This window comes from Equus asinus, chromosome 7 (assembly GCF_041296235.1).
Source record: "Equus asinus isolate D_3611 breed Donkey chromosome 7, EquAss-T2T_v2, whole genome shotgun sequence".
In the NCBI taxonomy this organism is placed as follows: Eukaryota; Metazoa; Chordata; class Mammalia; order Perissodactyla; family Equidae; genus Equus; species Equus asinus.
In genome coordinates, this window is record NC_091796.1 from 19,115,065 (window position 1) to 19,142,174 (window position 27,110).

Below are 27,110 nucleotides of genomic sequence, written 5' to 3' on the forward strand. Positions count from 1 at the left end.
CCCTTTTGGAAGAACAAAGTCAGGCCGAATTAGGTTTACACCAAATGGCTTCCTCATATACTCCAATATATCCTATTGCTTGCCATGTCTATTTGTCACATTTGATGATTACGTTAATTCCACCAGCATTTCGGCATCTCGGGATCTGGACAGATATCCTTGGTCTGGTTTCCAAGAGGGCCCTGGCGCGTCTACAGCTTGGGGCGGAATTGGAAGATTCAGCCCAGAATGTTAGGAAGGTAGAGACCGAAGGGAGCGGGAATCTCCCGGTCCTGGGAGTCCCAGGCAAGCGGCACCCCGGAATCCTGGGGGGCAGGTTACGGCGCCGGACCGGAAGTTACCTCTGCCCGGACTAAACATGGCGGCTGTAGCGACGCTCGCGCACGCCCTGTATCCTCCGGTAACCAATGGTGCCGCGACGCTCGGGTGACTCCCTAGGGCGATCTATGCGCGACGTTGTATGATGCAACTTCTGAGTCTAGGAAGTCGCTGGAGCACGTTGGGGTGACGAGGCAGCGGCGTTTTGCAGACGATGTCCTTGGAGGTGACCAGGGCGACCGCCGGGATGGTTCTAGGTGAGTGAGGCTTGGGGTCCACAGGTGTGTAAGTGGCGCGTGCTCCTGCCTGGACTAGGAACCTCGTTCTGGTTGAACGCAGCGCTTGTGGGTGCCTGGCCCGGAGTGGGCGCTCCACCACTGCTAATATGCAGAACCATGGGAGGGAGAGGGGAAGGGAGGGACCTGGATCAGGCTGGGCCCGGACTCCCCTCGAGCGCCGCGGGTCCCAGGGCTGGGATGGCGGCAGCTCCAGGCCCTGCCCCGCTGCGAAAAATCCCGTGATTCAGCTGAGACTTGGGCACTGTCAGACGTCAGGGTAGCCCCCAAATCTGTAACTCTCCAAAGTGATCGTTAGGAAAGGATTTTAGAATTCTAATTCTTTTTCGCACATTCTCGTTTATATTGAGATTTCCTGGGAGACCTTACGGTCGAAAAGGGGAAAAGGGAGACCTGGATGGATGTCACTGTTCAGACTTACTAGTTGTGAGGCTTTCTGCAGTTTGTTTAACCTCAGAGCTTCAGTTTCCGTTCAAGACCAGAGGAAACTGGCATTTATTTGACATCTGTGCACTGGCACTGGGGTATCCCATTTGTATGTCTAGTTTTATTTTGTCCTCATTACAGCCCTTCAAGATGGGTATTGTCTTCCTCATTTTATAGACAAAGAAATAAGCTCAGAAAAGTTAAGCGAATTCGCCTGGGTCATCCTGGCTTTTAAGGTAGGACATCCAAGATTCCAGTCTGGTCTGGCCAACCTCAAAGCCCTTCTTTATTGTTGGGGACTCAAGTAGATAGAAGCAATATTACAAATTAAAATGATCCAAGTTTATTTTGAGAAGCTAAATTTGTAACTAATATGTTTTTATGAGATGAATGTCACTGAAATATGGGAGTGGGAAAATAATTTTGATATAATTTATTTTGGACTGTGGTGATTTCTTACTGATCAGGTGCTTGGTCTGTTTACAAAGGTAAAGAACTGGATAAAGTAGTTGCTGTATGAGGTGACTGACAGTTATTGGCCAAATGAGTGACTTATTCTCATTTTGTAAATAGCGGAGTTGTATGTCTCGGATCGAGAGGGAAATGATGCTACAGGCGATGGAACCAAGGAAAAACCTTTTAAAACAGGTCTAAAGGTACTGTCTCTTCTCATTAGGAAAACGACTTTGCATTTATTAATGACTTATGTCGCTTATTCTGTGATGTGGCAGTAATTTTATTTCAAGCACTAGGATTTGAAGAGATTTTTCAGAAGTGGGGAAGTAAGGAATGTACACAGAGATAGAGCTTTAAGAGTATTGGACGATCTAAGTCTAAACTTATTTGAACCTTTTAAAAAGTTGTCATCTTTTCTTCGTTATCATGGGGCACTGCATCTTGGGATTTTTCTCTCCAGTGAGTTAGATGGCCAGTTTTTCAATTCTTGTAGAAATAAAAATCAGCTTCTCTCAGTCACGCTGAGCTCATGCCCACGTTTCTTTTAAACCAACTCCCAAGAGGCCTCTCGGAGAATTTACCACTAGCATCCAGGTGTGATCCTGAGCCTTGAGCCTCAAAGATTTGATTAATATCAGTACCCCAAGAACGGGCCCATTTCTCAGAGCAGGTGCTCAATAACTCATGAGTCTGGAGCTTGAAGCCAGAATGCGAATTTATTCATGTACTGTTATTTCTCAGGCCCTAGAATCCTCAAATGAGTTTACCACATTCTCTCTAAGCAGACTTAGATGGAAAGCCAAATACAGGTCCGAGGGGTTCTTTGAGAACATCAACTCAGAACATGAGTGTTAGGTAACTGATTGTGTCGGGTTAGGGTGTGGGCCCAGACATCGCTCTTAAAGTAGCCATGGGCTTGCCTTTTGCCTGCAGTGGCTACAGCTGCCACGTAAGGAGGATGGTGAAAGCGCCCTCCTTTGACGGCACCAGGAAAAGAACTGCCCTGACACTTGTTTTTCTGTGTTTCCATGCCTGGCCGGTCCCCCTTTTTGTTAGCTGTGGTACAACATTTATTTAGGTTATAATCAAGTGTTCCTGTCCCGGGAGCATTCTCTCCTCTTTTAGGTCATTCTTAGAGTTATGCTTTGGTGTATGGGTTACACATGGGTCTTACTTTTTAACCCTTCCAGGGAAGTCTTTCTCTCATTGTGAGTTGCTGGGGTGATTCCTGTGACTCTCCAAAACTGACAACGATGTTTAGGTGAATGTTTGCGGAATGTCGCTGTTAGCAGAAGTGTTCCATTCTGATTTAGGGAATTACAGTTTGGGTATTTCAATTTCATATATATAATATAAAAGGAGGGCTCAGTAGAGAGTGTCAGGTAGTAAATTAATTCCTAATGATTTACAAACATCTCTGCAAAGTCTAATTGTTAAAAAGATGAATTCTCTTGGATATGTGTAAAAGATCCAAGCTCCTTCCTCTTCTGCATCAATTGCTGAGTTGGGACTAGTGTTAAAACAAGATGAAAAGTATTTTTCTGGTCTGGAAACTAGACCTTTTAGAAAAGGTCAGTTTTTGCAAGCTTCAGATCTTAATGACTGGAGAGAGTAATTTGTTACATTTCTTGATTGACTTGATCACTTGGGAAAAAATTTGAAGGAATATTTGAAGCAGTTAGTGAAACATCCATCTCTTACATACTTCCAACTATCTATTTTTTAAAAAAAAAAAATGCAAACTATGAAATGTTAAATGCCACAGCAATACCTGAAGTGTCCCAGTGTTAGTGAAAAGAGGTATTCTGCGTACGGGAATTTTTCAAATTAAATGAAGCTTAGCTTTTTGTGTTCTTAACATTATTTTGTTGAAAGTTTGAAAAACATCTTCCTTGGTTTCTTAGTGGGGATTAACCATTTAGATGTGATCTGCAATTGGCTTTTGCTGTTAACGGCCAGCACACCTCCTGCTGGTCCCTACAGCCACTGAAAATCTGTTGCTTCTAGTCTGCTTATATGGAAAACTATACTGTGTAACCGAACTTGCTGGAATTGTTTGCGAAAGGACCTGAGGGCTTCTACTTTAAGCAAAAGAGTACGTTTAACCAGTCATTCATTTTATCAACGTCGACGTTTGGCTATAGGGGTCATTCTGCTTTCTTCCTGGCTCTTGATTATGTTCTAGGTGATTGAAGTTGCCTCATAATTAAAGTGTTATTTTTTATTTCTAATATTGTACAGTGCTAAAGAAATTTTCTTTTTCTGCCTCCCCACCCAAGGCTTTGATGACAGTAGGCAAAGAACCGTTTCCTACCATTTATGTAGATTCACAAAAAGAAAATGAGGTAAGGTGAACCAAAAACTTTACAGATTTATATTTTGTGAATGAATGTTCATCAGAACATAGAGGTCTTGAAAAAATTAAATATCTGTTTTTCTCTCTAGAGGTGGGATGTTATTTCTAAATCACAGATGAAGAACATTAGAAAAATTTGGCATAGGGAACAAATGAAGAGTGAATCCCGGGAAAAGAAAGAGGTGAACAATGAATTTGCCACTGTGAACAATTTTAAAGTCAGAACACGAGAAAACCATGTTAACAAATTGCTTTATTATCAAAATTAGGCAGAAGACAATTTGCGAAGAGAAAAGAACCTGGAAGAAGCAAAGAAGATCACCATTAAAAACGATGCGAGTCTTCCAGAGCCGAAATGTGTGAGTGTGACATGTATCGTTTCACACGCTGTGGACTTGCCACGTCCCACCGTTATTTCTGTATCTGGGAGGCACACCGCGTGGTTTGTCCCTTTACTTGTTTACTGCTTTCTCTTTAGAAGGGATAAAGAGAAGTAACATTTGAGTTCTGAGGCTGATTCTTTTTGGGGTTTGTTTTATTATAAAGTTTAGTAATTGCGTGTTGAATGAATTCTGTCCCAACTAGAAGCCAGCAGACCTGGGATCCAGGCCTGGCTGTGCTGTGTGGTGTTGGTCAAGTGGTTTCACCCTCTCTAAGCATCTGTTTCCTCCTCAGAAAATGAGGAGGTCAAAATCCATGGTTTTCACGATTTTTTTAAGTCCCTGAAGAGTTTTGTGATTTTAGGAAATTCTGTATTTTTTCTAGAACAGAATGCTGGACTGTGAATGGACATGGTTAGGTTTTGGATAGTTCTTACTGCTGATGAATTGCCGTATTATTCCCGCTTCCTTAGTGATGAAGCTGTTTCCTTGGCTACATCTACCATCCCCTTCCTCTGCTCATCTCCTTTCTCCTTCATCCCCCAAACAACAAGCTCCCTTTGCTAATTCCACTCCCAGCATGTCGGAAGGGACCGCGAGGTCGGGGAGAGGGCTCCGTGTGGACTCCGGTTGTTGCTGTTGTGAATTCATTTATTCATTCATTTCGTACGGCAATATCTGGAATTCTGGGTGTTTCTCATTGCCAGTTTTCCACTAAGAGAAAGAAGACTTAGATTTTTTTTTAACTGCTCCAGTATAGTGACATGTTTTGGTTCCAACCTGCAGTAGAGTGACTCTCTGTAGTTTTGTACCCTTTGAGAATTTTTAACACTTTGCTGCCACCCTTCTAATATTAGTGAAAAAGTGGACATGTGATAAATGACGTGATTGGTCAAATATTATTTATTTCAACTCGACAGGTGAAGATTTGTGCATTAGAAGGATATAGAGGCCAGAGAGTAAAGGTGTTTGGCTGGGTCCACAGGCTGCGCAGGCAAGGTATATGGCATAGCCCTCCTTTTCTCTGTTTTTAATTTTAAATATCCCTTGTCTTAGATGAAGAAGGACATAAAAACATTTACTTGGGGTTATTTGTGATTTTGGGTGCTGGCTTTTGAAAGGAGATAGTGATTTATATCCTAAATTTGTTCCTATTTAATATGGCTATTAAAAGCTGAAAAACTAGTTAAGTGCTGTTGAACTGTAAGCAGTCACACTGATCAGGAGGTATCCAGTAAATATTTGTCTAATTGAATGTAATTATTTAATGAACAGCAGAGGCTGTATTACAGGAAGTGAGAGCCTCATCCAAAGCTGATTTATAGCAGTAGTGTTGACTTTTATAATTAGTATATTTGCATTCTACTTCTCCCTCAATCCTGATGTTTTGCTTTCTCTTTTTATTATTTTGTTACATGTATTTTATTGTAAGCGGTTATCAAGTCCTTTGTAAAAAGAACTGGGCATAAATAAGAAAAAGAGTGATTCTGTGCGACAGTGCTTATGCACCTCCCACTGTGTGCACAGGACCATGGTAGGCATCGTGGGGGAGTCAGCGGTGAGCAAGACCTAATGCCTCATCCCCTGGTGCTTCCTGTCTTACTTTCCCATTATCATGTGGATCGTGAGCATCACTTAGGATTTGAAAGTACAGTGAAGAAGATAAACTGCTTTAGAAATACGGAATAGTAATGTTACCAGTGGACACTTCGGGGAAGGGGGCCATGGGAGGTTTAAGTGCCTTGAGAACCATCTGACTAAATTTCTTTTTCTCATTTTTAGGAAAGAATTTAATGTTTTTGGTGCTGCGGGATGGTACAGGGTATCTTCAGTGTGTCTTGTCAGATGATTTGGTAAATATTTTCTCTTATTTGTGGCTGAAAATTAGATTTTTTTCAGCATGTTCCTTTATTGTTAGTTTTGGGAATTTTGGGATCTGTATATGTATTTTAAGCCAGCCCTAGTGGTCTAGGGATTAAGATTTGGTGCTCTCACCACCATAGCCAGGGTTCGTTTCCCTGTCGGGGAACCGCACCACCCATCTGTCAGTTGTCATTCTGTGGTGGCTGCATGTTGCTGCGATGCTGAAAGCTATGCTGCTGGGATTTCAAATACCAGCAGGGTCACTCGTGGTGGGCGGGATTCAGCAGAGCTACCAAACTAAGACACACTAGGAAGAAGGACCTGGCCAGCCACTTGTGAAAAAATTGGCCGTGAAAACCCTATGAATAATAGTGGAGCACTGCCTGATAAAACCCCAGAAGGTGAGAGGATGGTGCAAAAAGACTGGACAGGGTTCCGCTCTGCTGTCCACGGATAGGTGTGCAATACCTATTAACACAACTTCTAAATATCTAGTCGCTGGGAGTCGGAATCCTGTCACTGGCACTAACGACAACAGTATGTATTTTAAACTGTTATGGAAAATTTCCAACACATGAAAAATGGAAGAGAATAAGAATCCTTGTGTGCTTGTCACCCAGCTTCAGTAATGCCTTAGGCAGTTTAGACTGCTATAACAAAGTACCAGAGACTGGCGGCTTATAAACAACGAATTTCTTTCTCACAGTTCTGGAGGAAGGACGTGTGAGGTCAGGGTGTCAGCATGGTCGAGTTCTAGTGAGCGCCCTCTTCCAGGCTGTATCCTCACACAGCACAGAGCAGAGAGGGAAGCAAGCTCTCTGTGTGACTCTTATAAGGGCACTAATCCCATTCATGAGGGCTCCACCCTCATGATCTCACTGAATCCTAATTATCTCCCAAAGGCCTCAGCTCCTAATACTATCACATCGGAGGGTAGGGGGGGACACAAATATTAAGGCCATAACAAGTAACAACTAATATGTGGCCAATTCTCATTTACTGCTCCCCTCTCTTACCCTCCAGACTTTCATATAAATATACTTGCATATGCATCTCCAAGAAAAAATGTTTTTAATATAACCTCACTACCATTATCACACCCCCCCCCCCCAAAGTTAACACAACTTCTGAATATCTAGTCAAATTCTCCCAATAGATGCATGATGTCTTTTTATAGTTGGTTAGTTTGAATGAGGACCCAAACAAGATCTACATGTTCCATTTAGGTGAAGTATCTCTGAAATCTCTTTGAATCTATAACACTTCTCCCTTTTCGGTCTCCCTCTCTTTGCCATTTATTTGTTGGAAAAAACCTAGTCTTCTGTCCTGTGGAGCGTCTCACACTCTAGATTTGGTTGATTGCCTCCTGTAGTGTCATTTAACATGTCCTGTTTTCTCTGTATGTCTTAGAAGCTGGAGGTTGGGTCTGATCAGGTTTTTTTTTTTTGCACAACTACGTTGTGGGCAAAGCTGTGTTCTTCCATCTGCGTCTCGTCATGAAGCACATCATGTCCACTTGTCTTTCTATGATTAGTGGGTTCAGGTGTTGATAGCCTGATCCCTACATTATAAAGTTCCCCATCACTTTTCTTCTAATGATGTTATCAAGTATTGATGATCATAGCTTAGATGGACTCTGTGTGTTGTTTTAGCAGTCTGAATTTTTTTTTTTTTTGAGGAAGATTAGCCCTGAGCTAACTATTGCCAATCTTCCTCTTTTTGCTGAGGAAGACTGGCCCTGAGCCAACATCCGTGCCCATCTTCCTCTACTTTATATGTGGGACGCCTACCACAGCATAGCTTGTCAAGCTGTGCCATGTCCGCACCCGGGATCCGAACCAGCAAACCCTGTGCCGCCAAAGTGGAACATGTGAACTTAACTGCTGCACCAGCAGGCCAGCCCCAGCAGTCTGAATTTTAAAGAAAAGAAAAATGAACTTTCCAGATATCTTTAAGAGATGTGAGCTAGTGTCATTTATGCATATGTATGTATGTAATATTCACATAACTAAATTAGAACTTGATCTTTTTGTAGTGTCAGTGTTACAATGGAGTAGTCTTGTCCACCGAGAGTAGTGTTGCAGTGTATGGAATGCTAAATCTTACCCCAAAGGGCAAGCAGGTGAGTGGATTGAGTTCCTCTCTGGGCGAATAGATGTTTGTTTGTTTTCCAAGGTCTTTATTTGTACTTTTGGTATTTGGCATATAAATATGCAAATGTGATGCACTTGCTAAATTTGGTATGCCTTTTCCTTTTCCAGTGAAATATATACACTGTGCAGATCATATGATGTAACAAACTCAGGGATTTCAAACCTTATAGAATGTCTGAATAATCCTCATGGTCTATGATGTAGCTGCTTTGCTCTGGGTGTGTGAATAATTTTTCAACTAAGTGGAAGTAAAAACTTAACAATCTACCCAAAAAATTTCAGGAAAGAACAATAATCTAAATCTGAAACTTTCTAAATAGAGTTTGAAAGCCTCTTTTTAAAAAAAGTTAAATATAGCTCTGATATTCAGACAGTTGTTTGTTCCCCAACAGACACATAACCTATACCAGTTATAGTTACTTGATGGTAATTATTGTTCAAATAACTACTGTGGTTCTGTTTGTTGGCTAGGAAAGAAAAAGAGACAAATGTGACACATTAACCACCAGAGGGAACCCCTAGAATCTACCTAATAGACTAGAACTATTGATAAAAGAGAGTTTCCCAGGATTCATCTAAGAGAACCTGTATTAAGAATGAATATCTGAGTCAAGTTCATGGAATTTTCCTTGCAAGTAATGTGACTGCAAAATGGAGTGGTTGTCATGATGTTACTTGCTGTCCAGTGTTTAGCATCAGGATAATTATATATTCCATGATATATGGCTTCTAAAATGAATTGCTTTTAATAGGATTATTAGGGAGAATTCAATTTCATACTATATATCTGTTCCAAAGAGTAATAGCTTTTAGTAAAACCTTTGTATTTAAGGAGTTTTTCAGCGTGGGTAATAGTGTTATTTTAAATTATTGGGCAAAGGCTAGAAAGATATACCAAAATGTTAACAGTAGTTAGTAGTTACTGTGAGTTATAGCTTATTTTATTTTCTAGTTTGTGCTTTTCTATTTTTAAAAAATTGTGTGTGTGTATATTTACTCTGAAAGAAATATTAAATATATGAACATAAAAATGAATTACTGGGTCTTTGTTTTTAGAAGGGTAGGCTAATAATGACGAGGTTCTTAGAAGTATCAGCTTACCCAAAATTTTGACGTAAATTAAAATCTTTAATAATGTTAATTTTTTGTTTCCTTCTCCCTCCCACCCTCTTTTTAAAAATTTAGGCTCCTGGGGGCCATGAGCTGAGTTGTGACTTCTGGGAGCTGATCGGGTTGGCCCCTGCTGGAGGAGCTGATAACTTGATCAACGAAGAGTCTGACGTTGATGTCCAGCTCAACAACAGACACATGATGATCCGGGGAGAAAACATGTCCAAAATCCTAAAAGCACGTTGCATCGTCACCAGGTGCTTTAGAGATCACTTCTTTGACAGGGGGTACTGCGAGGTAAGCGCATGGTCATCACCTTTTGCAAGTGGTATCTTTTCCTAGTTTTAGATCTGAATAGCGGTGCTCACGATAGGCCTTTATTTACTCCTTCTTTCCATTTGAACAGGTAACTCCTCCAACATTAGTACAGACACAGGTTGAAGGTGGTGCCACGCTCTTCAAGCTTAACTATTTTGGAGAAGAGGCATTTTTGACTCAGTCTTCTCAGTTGTACCTGGAGACCTGCATTCCAGCTCTGGGAGATGTTTTTTGTATTGCACAGTCATACAGGGCAGAACAGTCCAGAACGCGAAGGCACCTGGCTGAGTATGGAATTGTCTTTTTATTTTAATTGAAAACTTTTTTTTTTTAAGAAAATTTGTTTAGAGAAGCAATCTTTATGTAGGCAAATGATGTCTATGTAATTGTGATCTATTAAGAGTATACATGAAGGGCAGTTGAATAAATTAATGGAAACCATGTATGAAGTTTTGCCTCTTAGGCCATGGATCTAAGGTCTGTCCTTTCCCTTTGCCTTGACCCTTTGTGTGTTACGGAATAAACAAGAAGCCACTATTCAAGGGGGAGGGTAGAGGGTGGCCCAAAACTAGTTTGCAGAGTTGAGCATTGGTTAGCAGGGTTGAAAGTTTGCCTTTCTGGACAGTTTCCCGATGTTAAATCCTTGCTTGAGAGAAATACAGCAGAGGAGAAGAGCCGCTCCGAGCTAGTGTCTTGTTCTTCAGGTACAGTCACGTGGAAGCAGAGTGCCCCTTCCTGACCTTTGAGGAGCTGCTGAACCGATTGGAGGACTTGGTTTGTGACGTGGTAGACAGAGTCTTGAAATCTCCTGCAGCAAGCATAGTGTATGACCTCAACCCGGTGGGTCTAGTGTTTTATGGAAATACAAAATCGTGATTCTGTTTTGGGAGGCAATGAAGTCTTTTTTTTTTTTTTTAATTATTTTTTTTATTGAGTTATTGATAGGTTACAATCTTGTGAAATTTCAGTTGTACATTAATGTTTGTCAGTCATGTTGCAGGTGCACCACTTCACCCTTTGTGCCCACCCCCCACCCCACCTTTCCCCTGGTATCCACTAAACTGTTCTTGGTCCATAGTTTTAAATTCCTCATATGAGTGGAGTCATACACAGATTATCTTTCTCTCGCTGGCTTATTTCACTTAACATAATTCTCTCAAGGTCCATCCATGTTATTGCAAATGGAATGATTTTGTTCTGTTTTGCAGCTGAGTAGTATTCCATTGTATATATGTACCACATCTTCTTTATCCATTCGTCTGTTGCTGGGCACTTAGGTTGCTTCCACGTCTTGGCTATTGTAAGCAGTGCTGCAATAAACATTGGGGTGCACAGGACTTTTGGGATTGCTGACTTCAGGCTCTTTGGATAAATACCCAGTAGTGGGATGGCTGGATCGTATGGTAGTTCTATTTTTAGTTTTTTGAGGAATCTCCATACTGTTTTCCATAGTGGCTGCACCAGTTTGCATTCCCACCAGCAGTGTATGAGGGTTCCTTTTTCTCCGCAACCTCTCCAACATTTGTTGCTATTAGTTTTAGATATTTTTGTCATTCTAACGGGTGTAAGGTGATATCTTAGTGTAGTTTTGATTTGCATTTCCCTGATGATCAGCGATGATGAGCATCTTTTCATGTGCCTATTGGCCATCAGTATATCTTCTTTGGAGAAATGTCTGTTCATGTCTCCAGCCCATTTTTTTATTGGGTGGTTTGATGTTTTGTGGTTGAGTTGCGAGAGTTCTTTATATATTAAGGATATTAAGCCTTTGTCAGATATATGACTTGCAAATATTTTTTCCCAGTTAGTGGGTTGTTTTTTTGTTTCAATCCTGTTTTCATTTGCCTTGAAGAAGCTCTTTAATCTGATGAGGTCCCATTTGTTTATTCTTTCTATTGTTTCCCTTCTCTGAGAAGGCATGGTGTCCGAAAAGATCCTTTTAATACTGATGTCAAAGAGTGTACTGCCTACATTTTCTTCCAGAAGCCTTATTGTTTCAGGTCTCACCTTTAGGTCTTTGATCCATTTTGAGTTTATTTTGGTGAATGGTGAAAAAGAATGGTCAATTTTCATTCTTTTACATGTGGCTTTCCAGTTTTCCCAGCACCATTTGTTGAAAAGACTTTCTTTTCTCCATTTTATGCCCTCAGCTCCTTTGTCAAAGATAAGCTGTCCATAGATGTGTGGTTTTATTTCTGGGCTTTCAATTCTGTTCCATTGATCTGTCCACCTGTTTTTGTACCAGTACCATGCTGTTTTGATTACTGTAGCTTTGTAGTATGTTTTGAAGTCAGGGATTGTGATGCCTCCTGTTTTGTTCTTTTTTCTCAGGATTGCTTTAGAAATTCGGGGTCTTTTGTTGCCCCATATGAATTTTAGGATTCTTTGTTCTAATTCTGTAAAGAATGTCATTGGGATTCTGATTGGGATGGCATTGAATCTGTAGATTGCTTTAGGTAGAATGGACATTTTAACTATGTTTATTCTTCCAATCCATGTACATGGAATGTCTTTCCATCTCCTTATGTCGTCATCCAATTCTCTCAAAAAAAGGCCTTGTAATTTTCATTATATAGGTCCTTCACTTCCTTAGTTAAATTCACCCCAAGGTATTTTATTCTTTTTGTTGCGATTGTGAATGGTATTGTATTCTTGAGTTCTTTTTCTGTTGGTTCATTACTGGAGTATAGAAATGCTACTGATTTATGCAAATTTATTTTATACCCTGCAACTTTGCTGTAGTTGTTGATTACTTCTAACAGTTTTCCAATGGATTCTTTGGGGTTTTCTATATATAAGATCATGTCGTCTGCAAACAGCGAGAGTTTCACTTCTTCCCTCCCTATTTGGATTCCTTTTATTCCTTTTTCTTGCCTGATTGCTCTGGCCAGGACCTCCAGTACTATGTTAAATAAGAGTGGTGATAGAGGGCATCCTTGTCTCCTTCCTGTTTTCAGGGGGATGGGGTTCAGTTTTTGCCCAGTGAGTATGATGTTGGCTATGGGTTTGTCATATATGGCCTTTATTATGTTGAGGTAGTTTCCTTCTATGCCCATTTTGTTCACAGTTTTTATCATAAATGGCTGTTGGATCTTGTCAAATGCCTTCTCTGCATCTATTGAGATGATCATGTGGTTTTTATTCCTCAGTTTGTTGATGTGGTGTATCACGTTGATTGATTTGCGGATGTTGAACCATCCCTGTGTCCCTGGTATGAATCCCACCTGATCCTGATGTATGATTCTTTTGATGAATTGCTGAATTCTGGTTGCCAAAATTTTGTTTAGAATTTTTGCATCTATGTTCATCAGTGATATTGGCCTGTAGTTCTCTTTTTTCATGGTGTCCTTCTCAGGTTTTGGTATCAGCGTGATGTTGGCCTCATAGAATGTGTTAGGAAGTGTTCCATCTTCCCTAATTTTTTGGAATAGCTTGAAAAGGATGGGTATTAAATCCTCTCTAAAAGTTTGGTAGAATTCCCCAGGAAAGCCATCTGGTCCTGGGCTTTTATTCTTTGGGATGTTTTTGATTGCTGTTTAAATCTCTTTCCTTGTGATTGGTCTGTTCAAATTGTCTGCCTCTTCTTGAGTGAGCTTTGGGAGACTGTAGGAGTCCAAGAATTTATCCATTTCCTCTAGGTTATCCATTCTGTTGGCATATAGTTTTTTGTAGTATTCTCTTATAATCTGCTGTATTTCTGCAGAGTCTGTTGTTATTTCTCCTCGCTCATTTCTGATTTTGTTTATTTGAGCTTTCTCCCTTTTTTTCTTTGTAAGTCTGGCTAGTGGTTTGTCAATTTTATTTATCTTCTCAAAAAACCAGCTCTTTGTCTCATTGATCCTTTCTACTGCCTTTTTCGTTTCAATAGTATTTATTTCTGCTCTGATTTTTATTATTTCTCTCCTTCTGCTGACTTTGGGCTTCATTTGTTCTTTTTTCTCTAGTTCAGTTAGGTGTGCTTTAAGGTTGCTTATTTGGGATTTTTCTTGTTTGTTAAGATGTGCCTGTATTGCGATGAATTTTCCTCTTAATACAGCTTTTGCTGTATCCCATATGAGTTGGTATGGCATGCTATCATTTTCATTTGTTTCCAGGTATTTTTTTATTTCTTCTTTAATTTCTTCAATGATCCATTGCTTGTTCAGTAGTGTGTTGTTTAGTCTCCACATCTTTGTGCCTTTCTCAGCTTTTTTCTTGTAATTAATTTCTAGCCTTATAGCACTATGATCTGAGAAGATGCTTGTTATTATTTCAATTTTTTTAAATTTGTAGAGGCTTGCCTTGTTTCCCAACATATGGTCTATCCTAGAGAATGTTCCATGTGCACTTGAGAAGAATGTGTGTTCAGCTCCTTCAGGGTGGAGTGATCTATATATGTCTATTAAGTCCAATTGTTTTAGTTTTTCATTCAGCTCCACTATTTCCTTGTTGATTTTCTGTCTGGATGATCTGTCCATTGATGTGAGTGGGGTGTTGAGGTCCCCTACTATTATTGTGTTGTTTTTAACATCTTCCTTTAGGTCTGTTAATAGTTGCTTTATGAATCTTGGTGCTCCTGTGTTGGGTGCATAGATATTTATAAGCGTTATTTCTTCTTGATGAAGTGTCCCTTTGATCATTATATATTGTCCCTCTGTGTCTCTCTTTACCTGTCTTATTTTGAAATCCACTTGGTCTGATATGAGAATTGCAACACCTGCCTTTTTTTCCTTGCTATTTGCTTGAAGTATTGTCCTCCACCCCTTCACCCTGAGTCTGTGTTTGTCCTTGGGACTGAGGTGTGTTTCCTGGAGGCAACAAATTGTTGGATCTTGTTCTTTAATCCATTTTGCCACTCTGTGTCTTTTTATTGGAGAGTTCAATCCGTTCACATTGAGAGTGATTATTGATGCATGTGGACTTAATGCTGTCAATCTGTCGCTCATTAGCTTGTTTTCCTGTGTTTCTTTTCCTGTGTGCTTTAGACTATCCATTTAATACTGCAATTTCTTATGCTGGGTTTGTTAGATTTTTCCTTATCTATGATTTGTGACTCTGTTCTGTACTTTATTTTAGTGTCTACCTTGAAGTTTGTATTTAGAATCTCGTGTATAATATAGTCTATTCTCTGGTGGTCTCTTACTTACTCGACCAATACTGATTTAGACCCTTTGCTCTTCCCCTCCTAAATAATTATTTTCATTTTTTATTCCAACTCGTCTTATTAATTTGTAGTTAGAGTGCTAAGATCGTCCTTGTTTTGGTAGGTTCCTTATTTTTACCCTAATGCTATAGTTGAATATTTGCTCTCCTGTTCTGGTTCTATCCATCGGTCTCCCTAGTCTGTGGCTTGTGTCCCCTTTCTCCCTTTTTTCTTTTTTCAAGTATGAGAGCCTTCTTGAGGATTTCTTGTAATGGAGGGCTTTTAGTTACAAATTCCCTTAACTTTTGTTTGTCTGGAAAAGATTTAATTTCTCCCTCATATCTGAAGGAAATTCTTGCTGGATAGAGTATGCTTGGCTGAAGGTTTTTATCCTTTAAAGCTTTGAATATATCACTCCATTCTCTCCTAGCTTGTAGGGTTTCTGTAGAGAAATCCACTGACAGTCTGATAGGGGCTCCTTTATAGGTTATTCTCTTTTTTTTCCTTACTTCCCTGAGTATTCTTTCCTTATCATTCCTATTTGCCAACTTTACTATTATGTGCCTTGCGGTGGGTCTTTTTACATTGACAAATCTAGGAGATCTAAAACCCTCCTCTACACACATTTCTCCGTTGATCCATAGATTTGGGAAGTTCTCTTCAATAATTTCGTTAAGCACCCTTTCTGCTCCATTTTCCTTTTCCATATTCTCGGGAATTCCTGTGATCCTTATGTTCTTACTCCTCATTGAATCCATTATCTCTCGGAGATTTTCCTCATTTTTTTTAATTCTTAGTTCTCTTTCTTCCTCTGTCTGGCGCCATTCAGCCTGTCTGTCCTCGATTATGCTGATTTGCTCCTCTATATTGTCTACACGGGCATTCAGGGAATCTGTATTCTGTTTTATCTGGTCCATTGTGTTTTTCATCTCAAGTAATTCTGTTTGATTCTTCTTTATGATTTCAATCTCTTTTGTGAAGTAACTCCAGAACTCGGCTTGTTTCTCTATCTTTCTCTCTACCTCATTGAGTTTTTTGATTATAGCTGCTCTGAATTCATTATCACTTAGTTTACCTAATTCCAAGTCCTCAGGACTTAATTCTGTGTTTTTATTGTTTTCCTTCTGGTCTGGGGCTTTTATAAATTGCTGGATGGTAGAGGAGCGGTTTTTTCTCGTGGTGGTAGAATTCAGTTGTGGTTACAGCCTGTCGCCACTAGATGGGGGTTGAGAGCGGCGTGTTAGCTCTCCGCCTTTGGGCAAGATGGCTGCGCCCACTAGCTTTGTTAGGGGGGAGGGGCTGTTACTCACCCGCGCCGGTCTGGGTTCAGATCCGTTCTGTTCTCTGGTCTCCCAAGGCCCTTGATTTATGGGGTCCCCGTGGAAGGAAGCTTTCCCCCGTCAGCGGGTCTCCACTGAATCAGCGGCAGGAGTCCTGGATGATCCCCCGGTCGCGCGGCCCCTCCCCCGCTCCTTCCCGACCCGCGCCGCAGCGATCGCAGACTCTAGGGGAGGCAGCGATGTTCTCTCCTACCGTTCGGGCGCCTCCGAGGGTGTAAAGCTAGGTTTATGATCTCCTCCTTCTTGGTATTGTAGGTCTCTAACGAGCTGGCATTATGTTTATTTTCTGAAATTCAGTTCTTCCAATCTTTTGTTGTATTTTGGAGGGGAGAGAATCCCGGGTCAGCTCACCCTGCCATTTTGCTCCGCCCTTTTTGGCAATGAAGTCTTCACCCTCAGTTTTTGTAGATGCGATAGCTCAGTGAGCTTTGAAATAAGTGACAAGTATACGTATATATTTTGAGATATAATAACATTATATTAGTTTCAGGTGTACAACATAATGATTTGATACATATTTATATTGCAAAATGATCACCACAGTAAGTCTAGTTAACATCCAACACCACACATAGTTACAATTTTTTTCTTGTGATGCAGCCTTTTAAGATCTACTCTCTTAGCAACTTTCAAATTTACAGTACAGTATTAACTATAGTCACCATGCTGTACATTACATCCCCATGACTTAATTTTATAACTGGCATTTTGTGCCTTTTGACCACTTTGCCCATTTCTGGGCTATTATTTTGAAGAATAAAATTTGATACTAGTCATTGCTTATATTTCATAATATTTTAACTTACGTAGGAGGAGATTCATATATGTTTTCCATTTCCACATTGTTTTCCAGTCTGAAATAATATTTTACAGTAATAGTAAATAGTTTCTCTTAAAATGAGAATTTTAGTGTAAATGGTTTCTTTATTTACAGTTTTTCCTTTCTACTGTAGAACTTCAAGCCCCCCAAACGGCCTTTCAAACGGATGAACTATTCAGATGCTATTGTGTGGCTAAAAGAACACAACATAAAGAAAGAAGATGGAACTTTCTATGAATTCGGAGAGGTATGTATTCCTTTCTAATCATTGTTTCTAAGGTGACATTAACTACTAATGGAGAAAGCACCTTCTTGTCAAATAAATAACAGAACCTTCTTCTTGGGGTCATCTGAGGATTCATTGAGTTAATAGACATAGAGTAAGCCTTGGAACAGTGCCTCTTCTGTAGTGTTCAATAAATATTAGCAAGTTCTTAGCCTTCACATCTCATCCTTTGTCTCTTTCTTCTTCTTCCATGATTAATCCATGGTCTTGATTTGGAAGCTCTAGTTGTAATTCTCTAGGATGGCAGGATGCTTCAGAAAGTTGTGAGCTTTGGAATTACAGGCAAAATATTGGTATGTGTATATATTTGTTTTGTTTTTCTGGAGAAAGTATCTGGCTTTTCCAAAAAGGGTTCCTCCCCAAAAATCAGTGAATTAAAACTCCTTCATGTGGAGGAGATTCAAAGAAGATAGCCATTGGTTAAAAGGAAAAACCAAGAGAGGAGACCTTGATGGGGAAGGTGGCTGGCTGGTCCCCTAGTAAACTGAGCATGTGTGTGTTGTGCCTGGGATCAAACTCCTGGCATGCATTGGGGGTATAGATTGTTAACTTTATTCTAAGCCCTTTTCCCTGTGCATTTAACCATTCCTCACATAGTATTTGCAAATCTAACTGTTTTACAGATGAAAGGTAACTGCTGCTAACTAGAGTTTTGTTTTGTTTTTAGAAGGAATTTACAGAGAGCACAAACAGTATACTAGATCTATATAAATTACTCTTAGTATTTCCTGAATTCAGTTGATGATGTATAATAACAATTTTGTACTGAAAACTTGAGAACTACTGTTATCTAAGACTTAGCAAAGTAGTATGATTGAGTGGAAAGAATATAAGCTTTGAAGTAAGAAGGCCCCCAGGTGGGCTTAGCTCCCACCTTTGTCCTTATTGCTATATAACTGAAGGCCAGGGACTCCACTCTCTGGTTCCTTATCTCTACCTTGGAGGTAACATCCACTTTGCAAAGTTGTGAGAACTCAATGAGCTAAATGGCCAGCAGGGCGCATGGCGCAGGAAGCCCTCAATGCATGTCAGCATTTACTGTACACTGATGTCATCCCACACACATGAGGACGCTGGGGTAGATATATGGTCTTCAGACTTTGGAATGTGCAGTAAGATCCCTTTTCCTCTGATTAATCTAATGCAGAACTCTAATATGTAAAGTAAATGAAAGCTGAGAGATCAAAGCTCTCCCACTCATCTCCCATTTCCTCTCTGTCCTCTAGAGGGCGCAGGGCTCCTGGGGCTAGAGCTTGAAAACAGCTGTGCCAAGTGACTGCTATGCTCCGTTTCAGTTCTTTTTTTTTTAAGATTTTATTTTTCCTTTTTCTCGCCAAAGCCCCCTGGTACATAGTTGTACATATTTTTTTTAGTTGTGGGTCCTTCTAGTTTTGGCATGTGGGATGCCACCTCAGCATGGCGTGATGAGCACTGCAAGGTCCGCACCCAGGATTTGAACTGGCGAAACCCTGGGCTGCCAAAGCAGAGCGCGCGAGCTTAACCACTCGGCCATGGGGCCAGCCTCATCCGTTTTAGTTCTTACATTAAACAAATCAAAGAGTCTTTTCAATTCTCTCAGTCAGTTTTGACTGGGACAAGAGTTTTCAGTTTTAACTTGAATTTATGTGTGGTTTCCTGAAGAATGTTTTGAGAGAGGAACGGATTTACTTGATTCATCATCATCTAACATTTCTTGGCTAACTATTCCAGGTGTGGGTACACTTACAAATTTGACATTGATTATTTGTCTTATGACTGCGTCTTACCGCCATTGAAGGCACACAGATTGATTATAACAGGAAAGAAGTACAGATAACTGGAGCGTTTAAAGATTGGTGTTATTAACAACATGCTCTGAGTGTAGGTCACTGACGTTCTGGGGCATTCACTGATTATCCTGGGCCTTACAGGACTGAGTGGACCATGTTTGCTTCAGAGTTAGATAAAACTAGCCACCGAAAAAAATACCTGAGCAGTATCTAGACACAGTGATAATAGCTTGGGTGGTTATTTTTTGTTTTTCATTCCTCAAGCAGCAAGGCACTTGACAATATACTGTAGAATAGAGGCTGATCTTTTTACAGTTCTTAAAATAACTGCATGTGAGTTTTGTAATACGTTTGTTTTTGAAAGAAATTGTCCCTTACGGCTGAATGTCTGGGTTATGGGTAGGTGTATATTCTCTACTCTGTGGCGTTAATAAGAGGAGGGCTGCTCCTGGGTGAAGAGCTGCTTCTGTCTGGCTGCGTTTCGAGTTGTAAATGTTAATGAAGTCTTGTTTAACCTCAGGATATCCCGGAAGCTCCGGAAAGACTGATGACAGACACCATTAATGAGCCAATCTTGCTATGTCGATTTCCTGTAGAGATCAAGTCCTTCTACATGCAGCGATGTCCTGAGGATTCCCGCCTCACCGAATCTGTCAGTTTGTGATCCAAATAGTATTAGTAATTTTGCTTTTTAAGGGGGTGGGGACTCACTGGAATAAGATATAGCTCATGGCAAATATTTCATTATAAATCTAGAATGATGATATTTGAAGAAGTCTTCTGATTGGGTTTAACATAGCTTGTTAAATTACAGAGTTTGAGTAATGTTTGAATTTTGCATGATCATAGTGCTCCTTTAGCTATTGGAGCTTAATTGTGGCTTTCTTTTAAGCTCTAGAGCAATGCCATGACTAATAGCCTGGTAGTAACTTTGCATTTTATTTCCTCGTTTTTAAAGGTTGACGTGTTGATGCCCAACGTTGGTGAGATTGTGGGAGGCTCAATGCGTATTTGGGATAGTGAGGAAATGCTAGCAGGTTATAAAAGGGAAGGAATTGACCCCACTCCCTATTACTGGTACACAGATCAGGTAAAAACAATTTTTTTTTAACACTTTTTAAAGTTTTTTCATTGTAGTAGTTGTGTATAAATTGAAATTTTTAAAAGGAGAAAATTTAGGGTGGTACTCAGGCATTTGATGAATGACCTGTATTCAGATTCATGGTTATAATAATGTGGCATGTGAACATTGCTAGTTTTGTCTTTGGCCAATTATGTTAACTTCATTTGAAAACCTGTGTAACTGCTGGCCTTGTTCATTACTACTGAGTTTTTAAAAATTTGTCATTAGATCCTACCAGTATCGAGCGCTATTTTTCATTTTCCTCTGATGAACAGAGGCATTGACTTAAAGTTTGAAATCTCTTCTTCCCAGGGTGGCACTTAATCCCTAGTTTGTTTTTCATACCAAATTATTTCTTCACACGTGGTCCATGAAGGTTTATAGATTAAGGGTTGAATTCTTAACCATGATAAACGAACTCGTTTCACAGTAGATCATTGTAACTGTTTTAGACAATTTAAAGTCAGCATTTATTCCTCTCTCTCCCTCTTTTTTTAAACAGCGAAAATATGGCACATGTCCTCATGGAGGGTATGGCTTGGGCTTGGAGCGATTCTTAACCTGGATCCTGAATAGGTACCACATCCGGGATGTTTGCTTATACCCTCGGTTTGTCCAGCGCTGCACGCCGTAAGGGAGTCCTCCTGAGCCATTAAAAGAATGCGGTTCATGAAAGGAACAGGCCATCTCTTTAAAAAAAACAAAAAGCCCAAATCTTCCCGTTTTTATCCTGCTGGAGTATATTCGTTTCTGTTTTCTCTTTTTGTTTTCTCTTGCTACTACCACAAAAAGTAACAAATCACTTGAATGTCGGGTGACATTGATGTTGTCATTTTAAGAAAAAATATCCACTACAAAGTTTGGGAGAAATATGTGACATATAACACAGCATTTTATCCAATGATAGGTTATAATCTTTGCATCGTTATGTACCATGTATATAATTAAACAGTTTTTAATTATGGTCTAAGACATTCCAGTAACTTAATCTTTATGTCCCTTTAAGTGTAACTGGAATTCTTAATTTATATCACTTTATTGTATCAATGAGTTAAAACAAACATCTTGGGGGACAATTGATGATATGGTGTAGAAATCTGCTAGAATTAGAACAGAGTATAATTCAGCAGTAGATACTGGAGTCAAATGAGGACAGTCTTTTGCATTAGTTACTAATCTTTTCTAAATCTGTACACTGCTTCTAATTCTAAGGCATACGAATTGATATGGAAGAATTTGCAAAAATGGAATTGTTTTAAACAGTCTGAAGTAAGGGCAAATTTTTTCTTTTTGTACTTCAGTGAACAGCATCCTTCCTAGCATTAGTGTAAGCTAAAGAGGCAGAGTGATCTTCCCTCCTTCCTCGTAGTTCCTAAGTAATTAAGAATAAAGAAGTTCCAAAAGAATTTGCAGCTAGAATCTTAATGACAACTGTAGTTGCTGTTTGAGTCACCCCACGCTGTGTCTTCAGATCTAATCTGTGCTACCTTACTAACTCTCAGCAGGCTTATTGAATGACTTCATTTCAGATTTGGTTAATTTCTCCCAAAAATGCATGTCATGTATTCTCAATAGGCTGTATTCCCAGCAATTAATAAAGAGACACACATAAAAACTCTTTGCTGCCTTAATTTTTTTAAAGCTGAACGTCTCTGTCTCCCACTAGTTCGTGTCTTTTGCATTTTTTTATCTTTTTATTTTTTATGATGTGTATATGTGAGATGAGATATTACTAAATTTAGTAGGTATCACTAAAATTACATGGTAATGAAAAAGAAGGATTTTTAAAAATTAGGTGTGGGGTCTAGTTACATCATTTTTGTAATCTTTTTTATGTTATTTTTGAACGCGTTAGATTATGTCCTGTTTTGCAGTTAAGTGAAATGACAGATGGAAATGGGGCATTTGTAGTATACTTAGCCTGTATCTTTAAATAAAAAATACTTGTAAGAATGTGAGTGAGCTCGAATTGGATTCAACTAAGCAATTCATTTGATCAGAATGTAGGTGAAGAGGTGAGACTCAGCTTAAATTTTAATTGTATAAATGGGTCGAGAGTTTTAAATACTGAGCGAGAGCGGTGGGATTAGGTGGGGATTAGGGAGTCGAGGTCGTGGGAACATCAGGCCAACAGCAGCAAACCTCATGCCTGTGGACTTTGTTCCCTTCACTCTGGTCCTTGCTGTAATCCAGGTGTCACAACTCTATCCCTCATCCCTGCCAAGTGTCCCACTTAGAGACACCCTGTTCTGAGTTGCTGCTCTCATGGAACTCTCCTCTCACTGGACTCTCATCTCAGCTCTTTCCTCCCTGAAACCTGTTCCTGATGTGACTTTTTGAGTTGATTCTCACGCAAAAACTCCCTTCACCTTCGGTACTTGTGTAGGAGACTACTTAAAGTTTTGAAGACAGATGGAAGGCTAATACTGTGGCAATTTAAATGACTTCAATATTAACTTTCGCTTTTTGTAAATGTCCTGCAGCCTTTTCTAACCACCCAGCTTTCCACCTTGTTGCTCAGCTCCCCACACCTGGCTGCCTCTAGCAATTTCTAAACATTTCTTCTTTAGTATATAGAACAGTTCCACTCTGTCAGAAGTAACTTTCCTGCATATTGGGATCACTTGCGGACCTCAAAAATACTAGTGCCCGGGCCTTATCCCAGGCCAGTTGCATCTGAGTATCAGGGAGGGGCCCATGATGTGTTTTAAAAGTATCCCAGGTGAGGCTGTTGCAGAGTGAGGTTGATCATCGCTGAGTACCTCTCTCCTGTTTCTAAATCCAACCTTAAGCCTCTCTCACTGTCACTGTAGGTCCTTACTTAATTATGTCTCATTAATCTCTGTAATTGGAATGGGAACATTGGGGCAAGGCTGAGACTGTCCAATGGCTGCAAAAACACTGCATGTGCTTCCACATAGCTTTCAAGGCATAGCGAGAAATGCTTGAAATTATGATAGCTGCCACCAATGCAGTAGTGTTTTGTGTCAGGCCACACACTATCGTGTGCTTTAATCCTCACAATAACCTCTCCAGTCATTCATATTAGCCCTATTATCCCTGAGATAATGGCTGAGAGAGATTAAGAAATGTGCCTGAAGCTGCACAGTTGTTAAGTGGCAGAATGAAGTTTTAAACCTTAAATCTTGAATTATTTTAAACTTAGTGTATTTCATTCGGCCTTTGTAAGAAAAAAGGAGGGATGTCATGATGTACAAATACTGTAATAGTATTTGGTAATCACTGACCAATTAACTGATTTGGTTTCTTATGCTGAAAAGTTTCCTTCTGCCTCATGGATGTTACTAACATGGTTAGGTGAAGAACATTATCTTTGAAGAAACATACAGTCTGAAGGACAAAGATGCTGGTTTCTAGAGTCAAAATCAAGTTTGTATTTAATACAATTCAGTACCCCAGCTCAGTGAAATGGAGGTGTTCGAAAGTTTTAGCTTAGTCTTTAGGCATTTACCTCCATGTCGCCAAATAGCATATTCATATTACTTTATTGATTTTTTAGTTTTAGACATTATCCACTGTTCTTCTATGGAAAAAGGATTTCACTGCTTCTTGTCCCTGCCCCTACCATTCATGTGCACCCTTCTCATCTCCCCAACTTTTCAACTTAGTTGAATCATAACTTGGGTTGGCTGTGTAGTATACTATGATTGCTTTTTCTTTTCTGCCCAACTTTTTATTTTCCCAATAATTATAGTCATCCTATTTTTCTTTTTCATTAATTCAATCCCAAAAGATAGTCATACATCAGGTAGCCATCGGTTATATCTTCCCATAGAAACTTCTGCTGGAGGTTCTGCATTAGTCTGTCCTAGTCACCCTCCCTTCTTGGAACACAGTTGTTATCCCGGGATCTTCTTTCACTGTCATCCTAGGTATTCACTTTGCCTTCTGTATTGGACATCCTATTTCCTGTATTCCATGTTCTCTTCTTTCTTGGTTCACTTCATTTTGGTGACACACATCCTCCACTAGTTTCCTGAGGAAGGGTTCGTGGAAGGTAAATTCACTGAGATCTTCCATATCTAAAAATATTTTTAATCTGTCTTTGCCCTTGAACCATACCGCCATAGAAAAATGTGGGTTAGAAAGCATTTTTCCCGCAGAATTTTGAAGTCCTAGCATCTAGTGTTAGCGTTCTAGCTTCCAGCATTGCTATTAAGAATTCCCAAGTATTCTCATACCTGGTCTTTATATATGACCTGTCTATTCTGGAATCTTGTCCCTGGTGTTCTGAAATTTCATGATATTTCTTGGGACTATTCATCCATCCACTGGGCAGTTGATGGGCCCTTTAAATCCAGAAAGTCATGCCCTTCAGTTGTGAAAAAGATTCTTAAATTGTTTTATTAAAAGTCGCCCCCCTGGTGTTTTTGTTTGTTTTCTTTATAAAACTGCTATTATTTAGATATTAGACCTTTTAAATTTTCTTTTATTTATTTATTTTTGCTTGCTAGTTTCTGGAAGTTTTCCTCAACTTTTCCCATCTCTGCTAGCATAGTAAATTTTTTTTTAAATTCTTATTCTGGTCTCAGAAAGTTCCATCTTTATGGTCCCTTATCCAAGTTTTCTTGTTCGTGCATCATCACAGTTTCCTCCATGTTGTTTTCTTCTGTTTGTTTGGGTCTCTGTCCTTCCTGTTAGAGGCTGTCAACAAATAAGAGCCATGAACTGCAAGAGAAGCAACAAGTTTATCTGGGGGTCTCAAGAACTACAATTTAGGGAGCACAGATTTAGGTAGAAACCCAAATGGTGTCCCACTAGGGAGTAAAAGTCAGGGACTTTTAAGGGTCAAGAAACGAGGTTGTATTACAAAGAATTTTAATTGGCAGTGGAGGCAGAGAGCTAGTCTAGGCTAAATATTGATTGACTATTGATTCTACAGAAAGTCCACAATCCTCAATCATTGTGATCAGGATGGTCCGTTCTCCCACTGACTTCTCAAACAAGTTCTTGTGAAACAATTGCCGTTTTGGCCCAGTGCAAAGGTTTGGCCTAGTCCGAAGTTCAAGACAGCAAGGGAATTTCTCTGGAAAGGCAGTTCCGACTCCATTTAAAATGGCTCCACTATAGTCAATTTTGACAAGGCTTTCCTCAGATGTCAAGTGGCGCTTAGTTATCTGCTGGGAATTCTGAATAGGGATTAAAATGCCCTAAGTGTGTGGGTGGGAGATGTGAGCCCCATGTAGGGTCAGCTGCCTGGGCTGTTGAGTGAGGGAGTCCCTGTGTCAGTATCCTTAGGTCTTTCCTTTTGGGCTGATTGAATTCCGGACTCTTTCTGTCTCCTGTGGGGGAAACAGGTGGAGAGGGCTGGGTCTCTGTGCCTTCAATAAGTGTAGTTGCCCAAACTCTGCTCTTTTCGGTGGTGCCCCTGCTCTCAAATGTGCCTGGTATCTTCAGTCCAGAGCCCCCATTCCCTCTCCAGAAACCAAACCTCCAGTTGGCTGCTGGGTGGGTGGGGGCAGTTGCCTGCTGCAGTGGGGGAATCTGGGTAGTCCGACCACTTGAACAGACTTGAACCACTTGAATCCATCTCATTCTAGCATCTCTCTTTTTCATCCCGTTGCCAGAAGTACCTGGTGCTGCCAATCCTGAACTGCCTGGGAATTCGGTTGTGTAAATCTGGATGGTTCTCGTTTTAGGATGGCCAGCTTAGGATCTAGTTTTCTTGGGTCTGCTCAATCATTAAGCATTTATCCACCTGCTTTCCAGTTTCCAAAATTCTGTTGCTGTGGTTCCCTTTTTTCCCCCATCCTGTTAGGTTTGTGCTTGAAAACAAACAAAACACCACTACCAACAAGACCTCTGTTGACATTTTAGTGGGGTTTTGGGGAGAGAGTGAAATTATATGCATATATTCAAGCCCCCATCTTTACCCAGAAGTCTTTACTCTGTACTTGAAGACAAAAGGGAGTGGACATAAGCAAAAGGAAAGAAATGCTCAATTACTAGCTGTTAGGAAGGACAAATTAGCAAGGAGAGTGATGAATTCTCTGTAAATTGTTTTGTAAAAAAATGATGAATGAGGGGCTGGCCCAGTGGTGTAGCAGTTAAGTTCGCCTGCGCTGCTTCAGTGGCCTGGGGTTCGCCAGTTCAGATCCTGGGTGCGGACCTAGCACCGCTTTTCAAGCCATGCTGTGGCAAGCGTCCCACATATAAAATAGAGGAAGGTGGGTACAGATGTTAGCTCAGGGCCAATCTTCCTCAGCAAAAAAAAAAAGGAGGAGGATTGGCAGCAGATGTTGGCGTAGGGCTAAACTTCCTTAAAAAAAAATGATGAATGGATGAATGGTTAGTTTCAACACTTACTTCTATGTAGATGACCAGTAAAACTTCCTGTTGGATAGCCATACCTGTTTGTCCTTCCTGCAACATAAAACATAGGTAAAAACAAACAAAACAGTATGAAAACAACCACAATAAAAAAAGTACCCTTATCTTTGTCTCAAACCAGCTGTCTTGCTGACTAACATGTTTCTTTTTTTTGGCCTTGCCAAGGCTGGAGGCCTTGGAGTTACCTGATTCTGCCCTCCCTCTGTCCTCCAGCGTGCCATTAACAGCCTGTTGGTGTCCTCTCTTTCCTCACTTCCCGTGTTCAATCCTCTCAACACCTCTTCTGTGACTGTGGCCACTGACTCCTATCTGCTCTTCCTGCCTCACCTCTCGTACACACTGGGGCCCACACGTGGCTTACTCAACTATTTTCCTCAGAGCACAGCCCTGAACAGGCCGCTCTTCTCAGTGACTGTCATGACTATCAGTGATCCCTTAGCTTACCAACAAAGGTCCAAGTCCTTAGCACTCTCAGGCTTGGCCCTCAGCCTTCTCTCCCCAGCTTCATCTCCTTCCGTACCCTGTGCGGTGGCCAAGTGGATGCATTAGTCCTGATGCCATGTGCTCTTGTGCCTCCATAGTGCCCACCCACATTCAGTATATTCCAGTCGTGCTCTTCTTGT

General features: G+C 40.3%; 1 protein-coding gene across 1 annotated transcript; it reads left to right on the forward strand.

The window, feature by feature from the left end:
• Nucleotides 1-327: 327 nt before the first annotated feature.
• NARS1 (asparaginyl-tRNA synthetase 1) lies at nt 328-21,755 on the forward strand. Its single transcript, XM_014847137.3, has 15 exons — nt 328-575; nt 1,614-1,696; nt 3,776-3,841; nt 3,942-4,034; nt 4,122-4,211; nt 5,153-5,231; nt 6,015-6,085; nt 8,131-8,217; nt 9,434-9,655; nt 9,765-9,964; nt 10,381-10,516; nt 17,092-17,205; nt 19,534-19,665; nt 19,972-20,103; nt 20,639-21,755. Exons 1-15 carry the CDS (start codon nt 533-535, stop codon nt 20,768-20,770), a joined length of 1,680 nt encoding a protein of 559 aa, XP_014702623.1. The 5' UTR covers nt 328-532; the 3' UTR covers nt 20,771-21,755.
• The last annotated feature ends 5,355 nt before the right edge of the window (nt 21,756-27,110 follow it).